At 43.0% G+C, this 13,732-nt stretch overlaps 2 protein-coding genes across 2 annotated transcripts in view; both read right to left on the reverse strand.

Moving 5' to 3' along the window:
- Nucleotides 1-4,428, reverse strand: part of FAM107A (family with sequence similarity 107 member A) — an 83,688-nt gene extending 79,260 nt beyond the window's left edge. The window contains exon 1 of the mRNA XM_020795443.3: nt 3,630-4,428. Coding sequence (XP_020651102.1) covers nt 3,630-3,653 — 24 coding nt within the window. The 5' untranslated portion in view covers nt 3,654-4,428. The remainder of the gene's footprint in view (nt 1-3,629) is intronic.
- A 4,515-nt stretch (nt 4,429-8,943) lies between these two features.
- Nucleotides 8,944-13,732, reverse strand: part of FAM3D (FAM3 metabolism regulating signaling molecule D) — a 32,615-nt gene continuing 27,826 nt past the window's right edge. The window contains exons 8-10 of the mRNA XM_020795369.3: nt 11,823-11,907; nt 10,532-10,658; nt 8,944-9,491 (exon numbers count right to left, since the gene is read on the reverse strand). Of these exons, the coding sequence (XP_020651028.3) occupies nt 9,402-9,491; nt 10,532-10,658; nt 11,823-11,907 (302 nt within the window). The 3' untranslated portion in view covers nt 8,944-9,401. The remainder of the gene's footprint in view (nt 9,492-10,531; nt 10,659-11,822; nt 11,908-13,732) is intronic.

Raw genomic sequence — 13,732 nt, forward strand, 5'->3', positions numbered from 1 at the left:
CCTGGACCATTACTGCTGTCTATTACTTCCGTCTTTTAAGTCCCACAAGGCTCCATGAAAAGACTGGAGTGCTGTTTTAATGTGTGAAGGGGAGTCAGGGGAAGAATACATGCTTTGCATGAAGAAGACTCCAGAATCAGCTCCCAGAATGTCTAGTTAAGAAGATCAGACAGAAAGGCCTTTCCTTGAGAACTGTAGAGCTGCTGCTCAGGGTGCATGCTGGAATTATGATGATGATGATGATGATGATGATGATGATGATGATGATGATGATGATGATGATGATGATGAAAGAGGGACTTCTATGTTCCAATTCAGAGGTAAACAATGTTCAGAGATTCAGAAAGCAGAAGGTCCTGAAACACTCCTGGAACAATTAGTTGTATACTTTGCGTTTCTACTGTGTTTCGCCGAAAATAAGACAGGGTCTTATATTAATTTTTGCTCAAAACAAACAAACAAACAAAAACGCATTAGGGCTTATTTTCAGGGTTTTTTTTCCCCATGTACAACACTCTACATTTATTCAGATACAGTCATGTCATCTTCTTCTGGTGGCTGCGCAATGGTAGAGGGCAGGGTTTCACTTAACTGGGGTTTATTTTTGGGGTAGGGCTTACATGTATTATGAGTATCCTGAAAAATCCTACTAGGGCTTATTTTCAGCTTAGGTCTTATTTTTGGGGAAACAGTGTATATTTGCATTTCCTCTCAGCTTTCTGAGAGGAAATGCAAATTCTGTACTGTAATAAGAGGTATGAGAGATGTTCGCCACCATCAATAGTGAGAGATTCACAACCAAATCCCAGAGTGCGAAGAGCATCTTTTTCTGAGTTTTCTCCACACCATGAACTAAGCTTTCTGGGGCCTGTTGTGATGTCAGAGGAGAACAACCAATGACGGCAAAAGAGGTGGGACAAGATGAAGAGGAAGCAACTGAGGAGACCAATGAGCAACTGTGTGCTCAGAGTTTCTCTTTGTGAGCTTCTGAATGTACTTAGATTTTTAGGTTATTGCGTCCAGGAGAGGAAGCATAATTGGGTCAGCCAAATCCTAGAATGACAGGGAGAGAAAGGCCCCCAGTGGTCTTTGAGCCCAGTCTCCTGCCGAAGCAGGAAATCTGCCGGCAAAGTGTTCCTGACAGATGGCAGTCTCTTTAAAAGCCTCCCATGAAGAAGAGTCCGTCACTTTTTGAGATAATCTGTTCCATTGTCAAATAGCTCTTACTGTTAGGAAGTTCTTCCTGAAGTTTAATCTAAACCTGCTTCCTGGTATTTCAAGCAATCACTTCCATCCTACTTTCAGGAGCTGCAGGAATAAAACTTCTTCCATCTTTTACCAGGCAGCCTTCCAATGTTGAAATAAGTCTATAATATCACTTCTTAGTATGATCTTCTCCAGAGGAAATGTTGAAAGCTTTCTCGACCATTCCTCACAGGGATTGTTTTCCAGAACCCTCTAAAATGGTGTTGCTCTCCTCTGGACACATTCTGACTTGCTGGGATCTTTCTTACACTGTAATGTCCATAACTGGATACAGTTAACCAAGTCAGAATCTAACCAAGGCAGAATCAAGTGGTACTATTATTTTCCATGATCTTGATGCCATGCTTCCGGTAATGAAGTCTCGTATCACATTAACCTCTCTCCCCCCCCCCCATTATTTCACAGTGTAGAATTATGTCCAATTTTCAGTCTAGTAAGAACCCAAGATCCTTTTCACAGCTACTAATACTAAGCCAGGTGTCACCCATCTTGAATTTTTTGCATCTAAATGCAGAACTTTGAAAATCTCTGCCCTCCCCTTGTGTTGGCCCTGTTCTCCAGTTTGTTAAGGTCATCCCATTACTGACGTTTCGCCAATCTCTGTGGCCGGCATCTTCAGAGGACTGGAGTAGGAACTCTGTCCATGCTCTGGAGTAGGAACTGGAGAGTTCCTACTCCAGTCCTCTGAAGATGCCCATGGCCACAGAGATTGGTGAAACATCAGGAAGAACAACCTTCAGAACACGGCCAAAGAGTCCGAAAAACCCACAACAACCATCAGATCCTGGCTGTGAAAGCCTTCGAGAATACGTCATCCCATTACTTGGGCGAATAGGAAGCACATGAGGAGAGATGGGCTATTAACCCCCCCCTCATTTACCTTGTTTGGACAAAATGCCATGTGTCCCCTTCTCTTCCCAAAAAGCGTCTTTGGACAGCCATTCCACCAGCCTGTAGCACATGAGAATGAGAGAATAAAGCCTTACTCTCATGGGAACAATGGTCTCAAGGCCAGTTGGAGGCCTTGTGGTTCAGCTGCCAAGGCCCACCTCTCAGCAGAGGGCCCGTTGCTGCTCTTTGAAGCTTCCTGATTGTGCTCCTTCTGATCCCTATTACCTGTTCATCTGGCAACTCTAAGCAAGGAAACCATGGCATGAGTGAGGAAATAGGCCACTTATCCTCTACTTGCCCCATGCTTTCCTTTAGAATGAGCACAGAGGGAGAGGATAGACACAGGAATGGCAGTGCTTTGGCGAAGGAACCAGAGCCACGAGTGTCCACCAGGGCAGGGGAGCAAAGAAGGATGCTTACCCCCCTCCCAAATCCTAAACTTGATATTTCTTTACATGTAAACAGATAAAAACTATAGTCAGCTCAACAATAGACTTTTACTCTCCACCAACATTATTTCTGCAGATACTCTGGTTCACAACATGGATCATCCACTGGGGATACCTTAAAATTCAGTTACAACAAATGTTGAAGCATGGCTTCACTTCCTCCTGTTCAGGGCTCCAAGCCAGGCATCCCACTGCCCCCACCCCAGTATTCTGTGCCCCCCAACAGTAAACATAGTTCCTGAGCATGTTCAGTTCTCACTGGGCTGGTTTTTGTTGGTCCCTCCTTATGTTACGTATTTCTATAAACTGAATTTTCTCCCAAGCCTGCTAATGCTTCTCATTTATCTCTCAGTGTTTTACTACATACCTTAAATTGTGGGTATAGGGCAGGAAGAAATCAAGGCGCAATATACATAAGACTATATACAAACAAGAATTCGTGTAAATCAAGGTGACAAATGTTGCAGATAAAAACACACGGCCTGTGTGACGTGATTCAGTCAAGAACTCTCTATGACTCAAAATCAAATTTTAAACTTACTCACCTTGGCCAAGGAGTATTGTATGATACTAAAATCCTGGACACCTGTAGCTCATGAAATTATCCATGGATATATTATGTGGGGAACCTCTCTAGGGTGAAGGCATTTTGCATATATGCATGCATGCTATAGGTACAACTTGAAAAATCATGCTTTAAAAACTAAACTCAAATGTTGGCCTCATTTCAGCTTCATTACTTACACAATTGTCAGCGAGGGCACCACTCTGCTTCCTTCGGTGTTACTGTGAAACTCCATCCTGTGTTCCTCCCCCCACCCCTGAAACACAACTAATTTATCCACTGTATTAACCAGACAGATTCTATCCAGATGACACATGAGAGACCACAGTCCATATAACAGCTGATTCTTTGCCATGTCATGCCTTGCAGATCCATCTCAATTGGTTAATTTCCACCCATGCTGGCTAGGCAGTGCCATCTCATGCGATACGACAATTGCAAAGTGTAAACACGGTTACCTTTTTCCCATGAGCTGCTCCCATGATTTCACCGTCTCCGGTCTTGTTCCCAGGAGCGTTCCGGATTTATCCTCCTGGAGTTTGTAGTCTGCGCATGAAAAAGGATCCAAGACCAGGTCCTTTTTCAGTGGGTGGTTATTCTTCTGCCGTGCTGTTCACACCACATTCTGTGGACGGGGAAGGCATCCTGCATCTGGTGCTGGGGAGGCTCCTGCTGACAAGTGGTTCCTTGAACTCCCATTTACTCGGAGAGTAAGAGGGGCAAAAAAAAAGCGGCATGAAAAGGTTTTCAAAGTAGGGATGGTCTTGAGTACAAAAGTTTCCTCCTGATGGCTTCCCTTGGCATGTAAAGAATTCATTTCCCTCCCCATACACCTAATGACTGATTTGCACTCTGCCAGGGACCGCTACGCACAAAGGCAGCTTTCATGCTGCCGATGCCCAGCTTCTAAGCGGAGTTCCTTATTGTGAAAGCCTGCGGAAGATTAGAGTAATCAGACTTGACACAGCAAGATGTCATAGAACACAGAGCCGATCTGAGAAGGAATTCAACCTGCGCAGCCCAGTTGGGGCCCAGCAGTGTGAGAGCTGACCTCCTTCCTTGCATAAGGATTTGTGCCATCGTCTCTCTCTCTCTCCTCCCCACCTTCCCACCCCACATCAGCTCACTCCTCACCTCACAATGCAGCTTGGGGGAAAGCCCCTGCGGAAGAACTATTTCTGAACCAACAAGGAAGTAGGGGTTATCAAGCAGCTGAACAAGCACGAGCCACAGCTTGGCTTATGAGATCAAATGATCAGGCAATTCCTGGAGCACCCACTTCTCCCCCACCCCCTTCAATTTTGCTAGTGCCCACAGAAAAGGAAATTAAAACAGTGTGATCATACAGTGTGAAGATGAGTTCATAATAGTGGCCCTCTGCAGCTACTCAGCTACTGTAATGGAACTATTGGGCACTATGACTCCCCATGATGGGGAGTAATTTAAGCAGTTCAAGTCTATAGTGCTAGTATGATATGGCCTGCACAAACAAATATTTCACACTTCATCCATAGCATCCAGATTGTAGTGAGATATTGCTTATGGCCCAGATTCAGTTGTTGTTGTTGTTGTTGTTTAGTTGTTTAATCGTTTCCGACTCTTCGTGACCCCATGGACCAGAGCACACCAGGCCATCCTGTCTTCCACTGCCTCCTGGAGTTGGGTGAAATTCATGTTGGTCGCTTCAATGACACTGTCCAACCATCTCATCCTCTGACGTCCCCTTCTCCTCTTGCCCTCACACTTTCCTAACATCAGGGTCTTTTCCAGGGAGTCTTCTCTTCTCATGAGATGGCCAAAGTATTGGATTCAGTTGGTAGTTCCAAACAAACAAACAAACAAACAAACAAACAAACAAACAAACAAACAAACAAACAAACAAACAAACAAACAAACAAACAAACAAACAAACAAACAAACAAACACTAAGGCCATGGCCACTGGTCCCATCACTTCCTGGCAAATAGAAGGGGAAGATATGGAGGCAGTGAAAGATTTTACTTTCTTGGGCTCCATGATCACTGAGGATGGTGACAGCAGCCACGAAATTAAAAGACACATGTTTCTTGGGAGGAAAGCGATGAGAAACCTCAACAGCATCTTAAAAAGCAGAGACATCACCTTGCCAACAAAAGTCCACATAGTCAAAGCTATGGTTTTTCCTGTCATGACGTATGGAAGTGAGAGCTGGACCATAAAGAAAGCTGACTGCCGAAGAATTGATGCTTTTGAATTGTGGTGCTGGAGGAGGCTCTTGAGAGTCCCCTGGACTGCAAGGAGAACAAACCTATCAATTCTAAAGGAAATCAATCCTGAGTGCTCACTGGAAGAACAGATCCTGAAGCTGAGGCTCCAGTACTTTGGCCATCTCATGAGAAGAGAAGACTCCCTGGAAAACACCCTGAAGTTAGGAAAGTGTGAGGGCAAGAGGAGAAGGGGATGACAGAGGATGAGATGGTTAGACAGTGTCACTGAAGCTACCAACATGAATTTGACCCAACTCCAGGAGGCAGTGGAAGACAGGAGGGCCTGGCGTTCTCCAGTCCATGGGGTCACGAAGAGTCGGACATGACTTAACGACTAAACAACAACAAACAACAAGTTCCTAATACAGCAGATCCATTGAACCAGTGGAATTTTGATAAGTGCTGATTCTCTGTCCAGGGGTTTAACTCTCGTTAGGACTACCAACTTGATTTAGACCTATGGCTCTAAATTGCTAGATTTCAAAGGGAGCTGTTTAGATCACAACCAGGCATTGGTGGCCCGCTGGGTGTTTTGGGACTACACCCCCATATAATTTCTCAGCATTGCTTTTGCTGGCTATGGCTTATGGAATTATCGGACAACATCTGGAGCACCATGAATTTATCTATCAATTATCTGAAGCATTAACTCTATAGCAGTAGCTCTAGGGACAAAATCCAATCATTCATTCCAACTAGAGTCAATTACCTGAAATGTAAAGGGCCACTAAATTCAATGGCTCTACTCTATTTGTAACTAAGAATTGGATTTAACCCAACAATCAGATCAGCAGGATTCTGTTCCTGAGATTTCAAGAGTAAAACTTGAGACCAGGGAGAGGTCTTTGTGATATCAAGCAAAGGTTGAGAAGAGTATTCCTGCCCAACCCCCTTTCCAACTTTGTGCCATTGTAGCCAGGGCCTGTGAGGCAAGAAGGCTTATGAATTCTCAAATTTCCACTAAGATTTTTGTTCACTTGGCCACATTCTGCTAGTACACTAAAAGATGGTCTACTGAAGAATGTTATGCTTTTGTTCACCGTCTCAGTTATTTTAAGGACACACACACTACTTTAATGTCTCTCTCTCTCTCTCTCTCTCTCTGCCTGCTTGTTTGTAGCCTTTCACACCCATTTTAAGGAAGGTTCTGCTACAAAGGGTATTAATAGCATAGAACACTCTCTCTGGAGGACCACATGCTTTGTCATTGTTCTGGCATCAAGCAAAGACTTTTTCTAGGCCATTAAAAATTGGTGATTATTTTTTTAAATCCAGTCCTTAAGAGTGTTTCCGTTTCCGCCGTTGTGTTCTGTGATTATCCCAGTCTATCTGAGCTGCGTGGCCTCTTGCCTCCCCATATTTATATTTCTCTCAATTGTTTACATCTCCTTCAATCGTAAACAACTGAACTTTGCCAGTATAATAAATTATTGATTTCTATAAATGGCCAGGAAATTTTCAATGGGAATCTCTGTTGCTTTTATGAGGTGGCATAATGCCGCTCTCATAAAATATGAAACTAGCAAGTCACTGCTATGGCAGATAATAGCCCTTATTTGGAATATAAAGTTCCTTGGATGGCATTTTACTGTATAGGCAAAATGCCACCAGCGTACCAGTTTGCTCTATTGGCATTTTGGGATTCTCCCAAAAGGAATAATACGTATACTGTACGTATTTGTTCCTAGGGGAATGTTTCCACCTGCTGGTTAAAAGATAAAACTGTTGTCATCGCACTTTACTCTTAAATATATATATATATTCAGGGTAGCTAGAATGGGAATGAAGTTTTATTAATTTAGGATATTTCTATTCTAAGATTTCAGGGCAGAATACAACAATAAAAACAGCATAGAATATACAATATTTTCAAACCATTAAAAAAAAACACATTGAAAACTGCATAATACATTAAAACCTGCAACAAATAAAGAAGCCTTCAGAATCTGTTCGACCCATTGAAATTCACTTCATTACTTCCAAAGACACAGGCTGTAGCAGCAAGGCAGAACTGTTTCCAGGGCAGGAGCTTAGTTTGATATTGCCCTTAGTTTTAAGGGAAAACAGCACATAGGACTTAACTGCAACCGTCACCAAAAGTTACAATATACACGTACAGGGGAGACACATGACATTGACACAGCGTATTTCACTGTACACTGTAATGCATTTTTGTGAAAGTGTATGTATGTATGTATGTGTGGCTGTGTGTGTGTGTGTGTGTGTGTGTGTGTGTGTGCATGTACAGTGGGGTCTTGACTTGAGAACTTAATCCGTATTGGAAGGCGGTTCTCAAGTCAAAAAGTCTGTAAGTCAAGTCTCCATTGACCTACAGTGCATTGAAAACCGATTAATCCCGTAACAGGCCGTTTTTGTTCCATTTTGGTTTTTTTCTGGTCTGTAAGTCAAATCTCAGTCTGCAAGTCAAACCTAAATTTTGCGGCCAGAGAAGTCTGTAACTCAAAAAGTCTGTAAGTCAAGCCGTCTGTAAGTCAAAGGTCCACTTGTATGTATGTATGTATGTATGTATGTATGTATGTATGTATGTATGTATGTATGTATGTATGTATGTATGTATGTATGTATGTATGTATGTATGTATGTATGTATGTATGTATGTATAAATAAAACATATAAGCCGCCTTTCATTCCCAAGGTGAGGTACCCAAAGGCAATTAAAGAAAATCAAGAGTCAAAATGTAACTTTTGAACCAGCAAACCATTTTTAAAAAGAGTTAAATCAATTGAACTGAAAGGAAAAAGAAGGACTTTTCATGTTTAACTGTATCGTTTGAAACACAGGGAAAAATATTTCACTTTGGTGCCGAGAGGAAAATTAGGTTGGGACAACTCATATGTCCTTCAGGGCATTCCAGTGTTACCACAAATAAGGTTTCTTCTTTGTAAATATGTTGTGCCTCCCTCTTGCTAATGATATTCATGGAAGGATCTGAAAATCTAAATGTATTGGGATGCGTTTTTGTGGTCCTGGAACTGAGGGAAGACATGATAGCACTTTTCAAATAATTGAAAGTCATACAGAGGAGGGGCAGGATCTGTTCTTGATCATCCCAGAGTGTAAGACACGTAACAATGGGCTCAAGTTCAAGGAAGCCAGATTTTGCTTGAATATCAGGGAAAACTTCCTAACTGTTAGAGCAGTACGACAGTAGAACCAGTTACCTCAGGAGTTGGTGACTGCTCAAACACTGGAGGCAATCCAGAGAAAATTGGACAACCATCTGTCAGATCTGCTTTGATCTGGATTCCTGCATTAAGTGGGGGTTAGACTTGATGGCCTTATAGGCCCCTTCCAACTCAATTATTCTATGATTCTTGTGATGTCTAAGTGCCTTTGGTGTCAGTCAGTACAGCGTAACAGTAACTGATTCATTGTTGCATTGCTCATTGAGGAGGAGGTTGGACTCAATGGCTTTATAGGTGTCTTCCAACTCAATTGTCCTATGATTCTGCATCCTTTTTTTAGTCTGCTTTTTGTGACAAATTTTATTAGCTGACTTTACCGTTCACCAGCTGGTGAAAAAGAAGAAATGCTGAATAAATAAATAAGAAAACAAGGCAACAAAGAATCTGGAACGGGAGGCTTGAAATGGAGAGTGGGAAGGGGCTTTCTGAGGGACTGCCTGTGATGTTGGCTTCGCTGTTTGAGAATTATTATGTTACAGCAAGTACACATCTTCAGATGCGCGTGCTTCTTCATCTCTGTAAAACCCATTCTTGATAGAACAGTGCATTGAAATCCCATTGGTCTCAGGCTACCAAAGACGCTTTTCTTGGTCACCTCGTTGGAAAGCCGCACGGTAGCTTCTGCTCTGTGTTCAGAATCTCCCACAGCGAAGAACTGAATTGGTAAGAAATGACTGATTCTGCCCACACCCAGTGCCCATGCTCAGGCAAAGTTAAAAGCCTGGTAGTTAAGACTCCCCAGGTTGCTGTTCTTCTGAATTTAGCTCTTTTTTTTTTTTAGTCCACCTTCCTTGGTATGCAGCCCTCCATTTCCAGAACCTCAGGCCAGCCGTCGTATTTGTTGGTTTCCTTATCGTTTTTCAAATACTGTGGAAGCAAAAAAGGGGGACGGCGTCAGTGTGGGAGTGAGATAGGAATTGGCTTTTTGTTTTATACCTTTTGCATTAGCATTGGCATTGGCAAGAGCCAGACATACGCAGTGAGGAGAAAGCTTTATGTCACATCATGTCATTGGTCCGTCCAGCTTAGTATTGTCTACCCTGATCAGCGGAGATCTTGGTTCTTAGAAGAGCGACCCTTTTCAGGGCACTTCCAAGCAGCTTCCTGCACTGACCGTTGTGTGTTTTAAAAATTAATTGGATGTGTGAGAAGCATCCAGGAGGCAGTGGAAGATGGGAGGGCCTGGCGTGCTCTGGTCCATGGAGTCATGAAGAGTCGGACACGACTTAACGACTAAACAACAACATGAGAAACATAACCTGCAAAGAGTTGACTGTCAGGATTTGATCCTGCCAACAACCCACCCTGCTGTTTAGGTACCAGGAAGCATCAGAAGGGTTTTGTCCCAACCACAAAACCCTGAAGCTTCTTTGCCTGTAATAACCATGTCGGCTTTTCCTGTCTCCAAGAGTCACATGAAGTGATAAAAAACATTTTGGGTGGTTTATTGTTTGGGTGACTTTATTATTTTTGCTTTTAAAAAAAAGCCTGGTGAAGGGATCTGCTTTTAATATTACCTTCCTACTGAAACCAATGGAAGGATAAACTGTACCAGGGTCTCAGATTGGCACAGCTGAGGGACCTGATTTTGAGAGTGCCTCAGTGGAAGCAAGGGACTTTGAATCCAGAAGATCTAAAGCGATTTCCATCCCACACAGCCCAGAATGCTTCTTTGGAGGGCCTCACATGGAGAACAAAAGAACTGGAGTAGATTTATGTCCCCAAAAATCTCTGCAGGTATCACTATACACCCTCAGGACAAACCAAACACATCCTTGTGAAACTGGAGCTTCTCTGCTCTGTGTCAATATTTACCAAAAAGTGTTCCAGAGGTTAGGATTGTCCTGCTTATCCCACAAACTATCTGTTTCCATTTTGGATTGTGGCTACTCTTCATGAGAAAGTACCTGTTCAAATGGGCTTTTGTTTTTGAGTCCCTTCCCACCAATGAATATCCAGTTGTCTCGAAAACTCAGCTTAGAAGCATAGCTGCTTCCTAGATCAGCAAGTAACTTTCGGGCTTCATCATTCAGCCTGAGAGAATGAGAAAGAAAATATTTGTCTTATTTTTCCCCCCTAGACTGCTTCCCATGGAAAGTTCCAAAGAGCTGTACATAATTTCCAATTTCCAATTACTTATTAAGACAAAACAAAACCAACAGCAAAATTAACAGTGCACAGAAATATACAACAGCAGCAAAATCTATCTATCTATCTATCTATCTATCTATCTATCTATCTATCTATCTATCTATCTATCTATCTATCTATCTATCTATCTATCTATCTATCTATCTATCTATCTGTCTGTCTGTCTGTCTGTCTGTCTGTCTGTCTGTCTGTCTGTCTGTCTGTCTGTCTGTCTGTCTTAGCTTTTAGAATTTCTACACTTCTTTGGTAAGTGACAAATACAGGTACATGTTTTGTTAAACAAACAGATGGGTATTATTTCTCCCAGCACCCACTGTGCAACATAAAAACACAGTGGCTGAAATCCAGTTGGTCAGCCTGCACGGCAAACATTGGTGATACCATCAGCAGCCAACGTTAGTCTTGCTTTGTCTTGAATTTCATTTAATTTAATTCAAAGTTTCCTTCCCGATGGCTCCTCTTTGCAGGTTTGGAGGTGCCCTTGGGGAATCCCTTTCAATCTAAGGAAGGCTTTGGGAATCTAGGGATGGAGCTTCTAATATTTAAAAATCACTGCCGGGAGGCCCAATCCTGGCAGTGGAGTCTGCTCAGCAGTGAGTTCCACTGAGTTCAATGGGGCTTGCTTTTCATTAGGTGGATATACTGTATTGGTTCTTTGCAAGGGAAGGAGTTTAGTGCCCAGAAAACACAGAATACAAAGGTACGATCAAATGCCCTCTTTACCAACATTAAGCTCTGCCATGGCATGTGAATGGTTGTTGATGATATAGGTCAACACCACCACCACCTCTAATCACAAGCACCTCTGAGCACTTACAGAAACAAAAGGCCATGATTCTCAATTTTTTAAAATGGAAAAGTGTATATTAGTTATCTAGCTTAACCTTAAATGACAAATTAACACCAGTTTAATTATTGTTAAAAATTTGCCACCTCCCAAATGGGCTGAATTAGATTTTTGAGTGCACTAAGATTCAGCTGAACCATTAGCTTTTTTCTACTACTTTTCACAATTCTTCTAACCATGCCCTTTAGTTGCTTGCTTACTTTGTGGCTGGGTCATCATAGGAGGCTATGAGCACGAGGGTACCTGTGGTAATAGCTTTCAGAAAATTCAATAATTCTTTAATATCTAAGGAAATAAAATGAGAGAGAGAGAGAGAGAGAGAGAGAAGGAGGGAGAGAGCATGAGACTTTTTTGTTTTCTTAGCCTGCCATCTAGTGGTCTTTCAGAGCATTTGCAGAATAACCAACAACGATAAAACGCAGCGGATGCAATATGTCCCTATTTAACAAGGGATCACAAAGAATCTCATATGGAAAGCATGGAAACATTACATTTTCTGCCATGTTAGTTGGAGATTCTGGGAGTTTTAATCCGAAAAGTAGCTTTTCAATGTTTGGGGTTGCTGTAAGAAGGAGTGGAGGGACTGAAGGTCAGAAAGCTCACATTAAAATATAACAGTAATTTATTTATTATATTTATTTATTTATTTGATTTATATCCCGCTCATCTGGTATATTTATTTATTTAAAGTGCCACAACCTTGTCTTCTTTATTGTGTATTTTTGCTTTTGTTTTGTTTCTTGTTGACATGATTTCTGGAGATGTTTCTGACTGAGCCATCTTACCTCCACATAAAGCCTGTGTAGGAGTAGAAAGGCAACCACTATCCTTTCAATGTTGCTCCTGACTGGTTTGGCAGCACCCCAGGGAGCCCCCCCCTCAAGGGCCTTTTGCTAACACAGCAATGTCTCCACACAGTTTTTTTGTCTAAGGGGGGTGAGGGGGGCAAAGAAAAGAAAAAAGAAGAAGAAGAGGAAGGAGATATGTCCCCTTTGAGTGGTGTAGACAAACGTAACACATAGAATTTACCCTGAAGATGGTGGAATGGTTAAAAAGGGTTGAACCACTATCAGAGGATAGATGCAACGTAACCGCAACATGTGACTACACTGGAACCAGAAGACGTGAGAAAGAAGAGGGGAGCCTTTCTCTAATCTGACCACAGCCATAATTTCTCTGCACATGATAGCCTATCTTTGAGGTACAGTTTGGCCTTGAGATAGAACCCAAAGGCGTAAAGCAAAGTGGGTACCATTCTGTCCCCACCTGATCCCTTACTGGATAAAATCATGCTGCCCCCATTCAGACAGACCTTCATGCCTGCCATCATCTATTCATCCTGCTCACTGACCCTTCACTTTCCCAGCAAGGGGAAAAGTTACACACACACACACAGTGGCCATGCCGGGTCCAACACCATCCCCTGTTGGTCCACATCCTGTCAGCTAGGAAGCACAGGACCAGCAACTCAGTGTTTCCCATAATATGTAGCATCTAGTCTCCATAGCTTGCATTTGCTTTGACCATACAGTGGCTGAACTTAAGAACTATAAAGTCGGACTTAAGTCGCTCCAATGACTTGACCCGGATTCAACTTGCGACTCGGACCCATTTTTCAAGTTCCATTTAGGGATGGGTCTCCCTCCCTGCTCCTGCCTCCTCCTCCATCATCCTCAGAGGCAGCAGGCTGGGCTTGTCTTCCAGGAGCTTGGCTGCTGCCTCCACCCACGCACCTGCCACCCAGCTTGGCTGGCCCATGCGCAGAGGCAGGGGCTGGCTCCAGGAAGGGAGGTCAGCCTGCAGTCTCTGTGCACGCACATGTGCCTGCCTGCCTGGCTTCCCTTCCAGGCCTGCTCTCTTTGCGATACACGCCCGGAGGTGGGGAGGGAGCCCATTTTTTGAGCTTGCGATTTGGACCCAAAGACTTGCCAACATCCCTGTAGCTTCGTGCAGCAAGTTGCACTAGATTGGGCCCATTGAATCAGTGGAGATTTGTTGAGTTGACTCCTATGTTGATCCAAGCAGGCCCACTCTGGTTGCATCTTATTGTAAGTCACAACTAGAGTAGGCCTATTTGAGTCAATGGAACTAACAGAAGAGGTGACTCCCC

The sequence above is a fragment of the Pogona vitticeps genome, chromosome 2, assembly GCF_051106095.1.
Source record: "Pogona vitticeps strain Pit_001003342236 chromosome 2, PviZW2.1, whole genome shotgun sequence".
In the NCBI taxonomy this organism is placed as follows: Eukaryota; Metazoa; Chordata; class Lepidosauria; order Squamata; family Agamidae; genus Pogona; species Pogona vitticeps.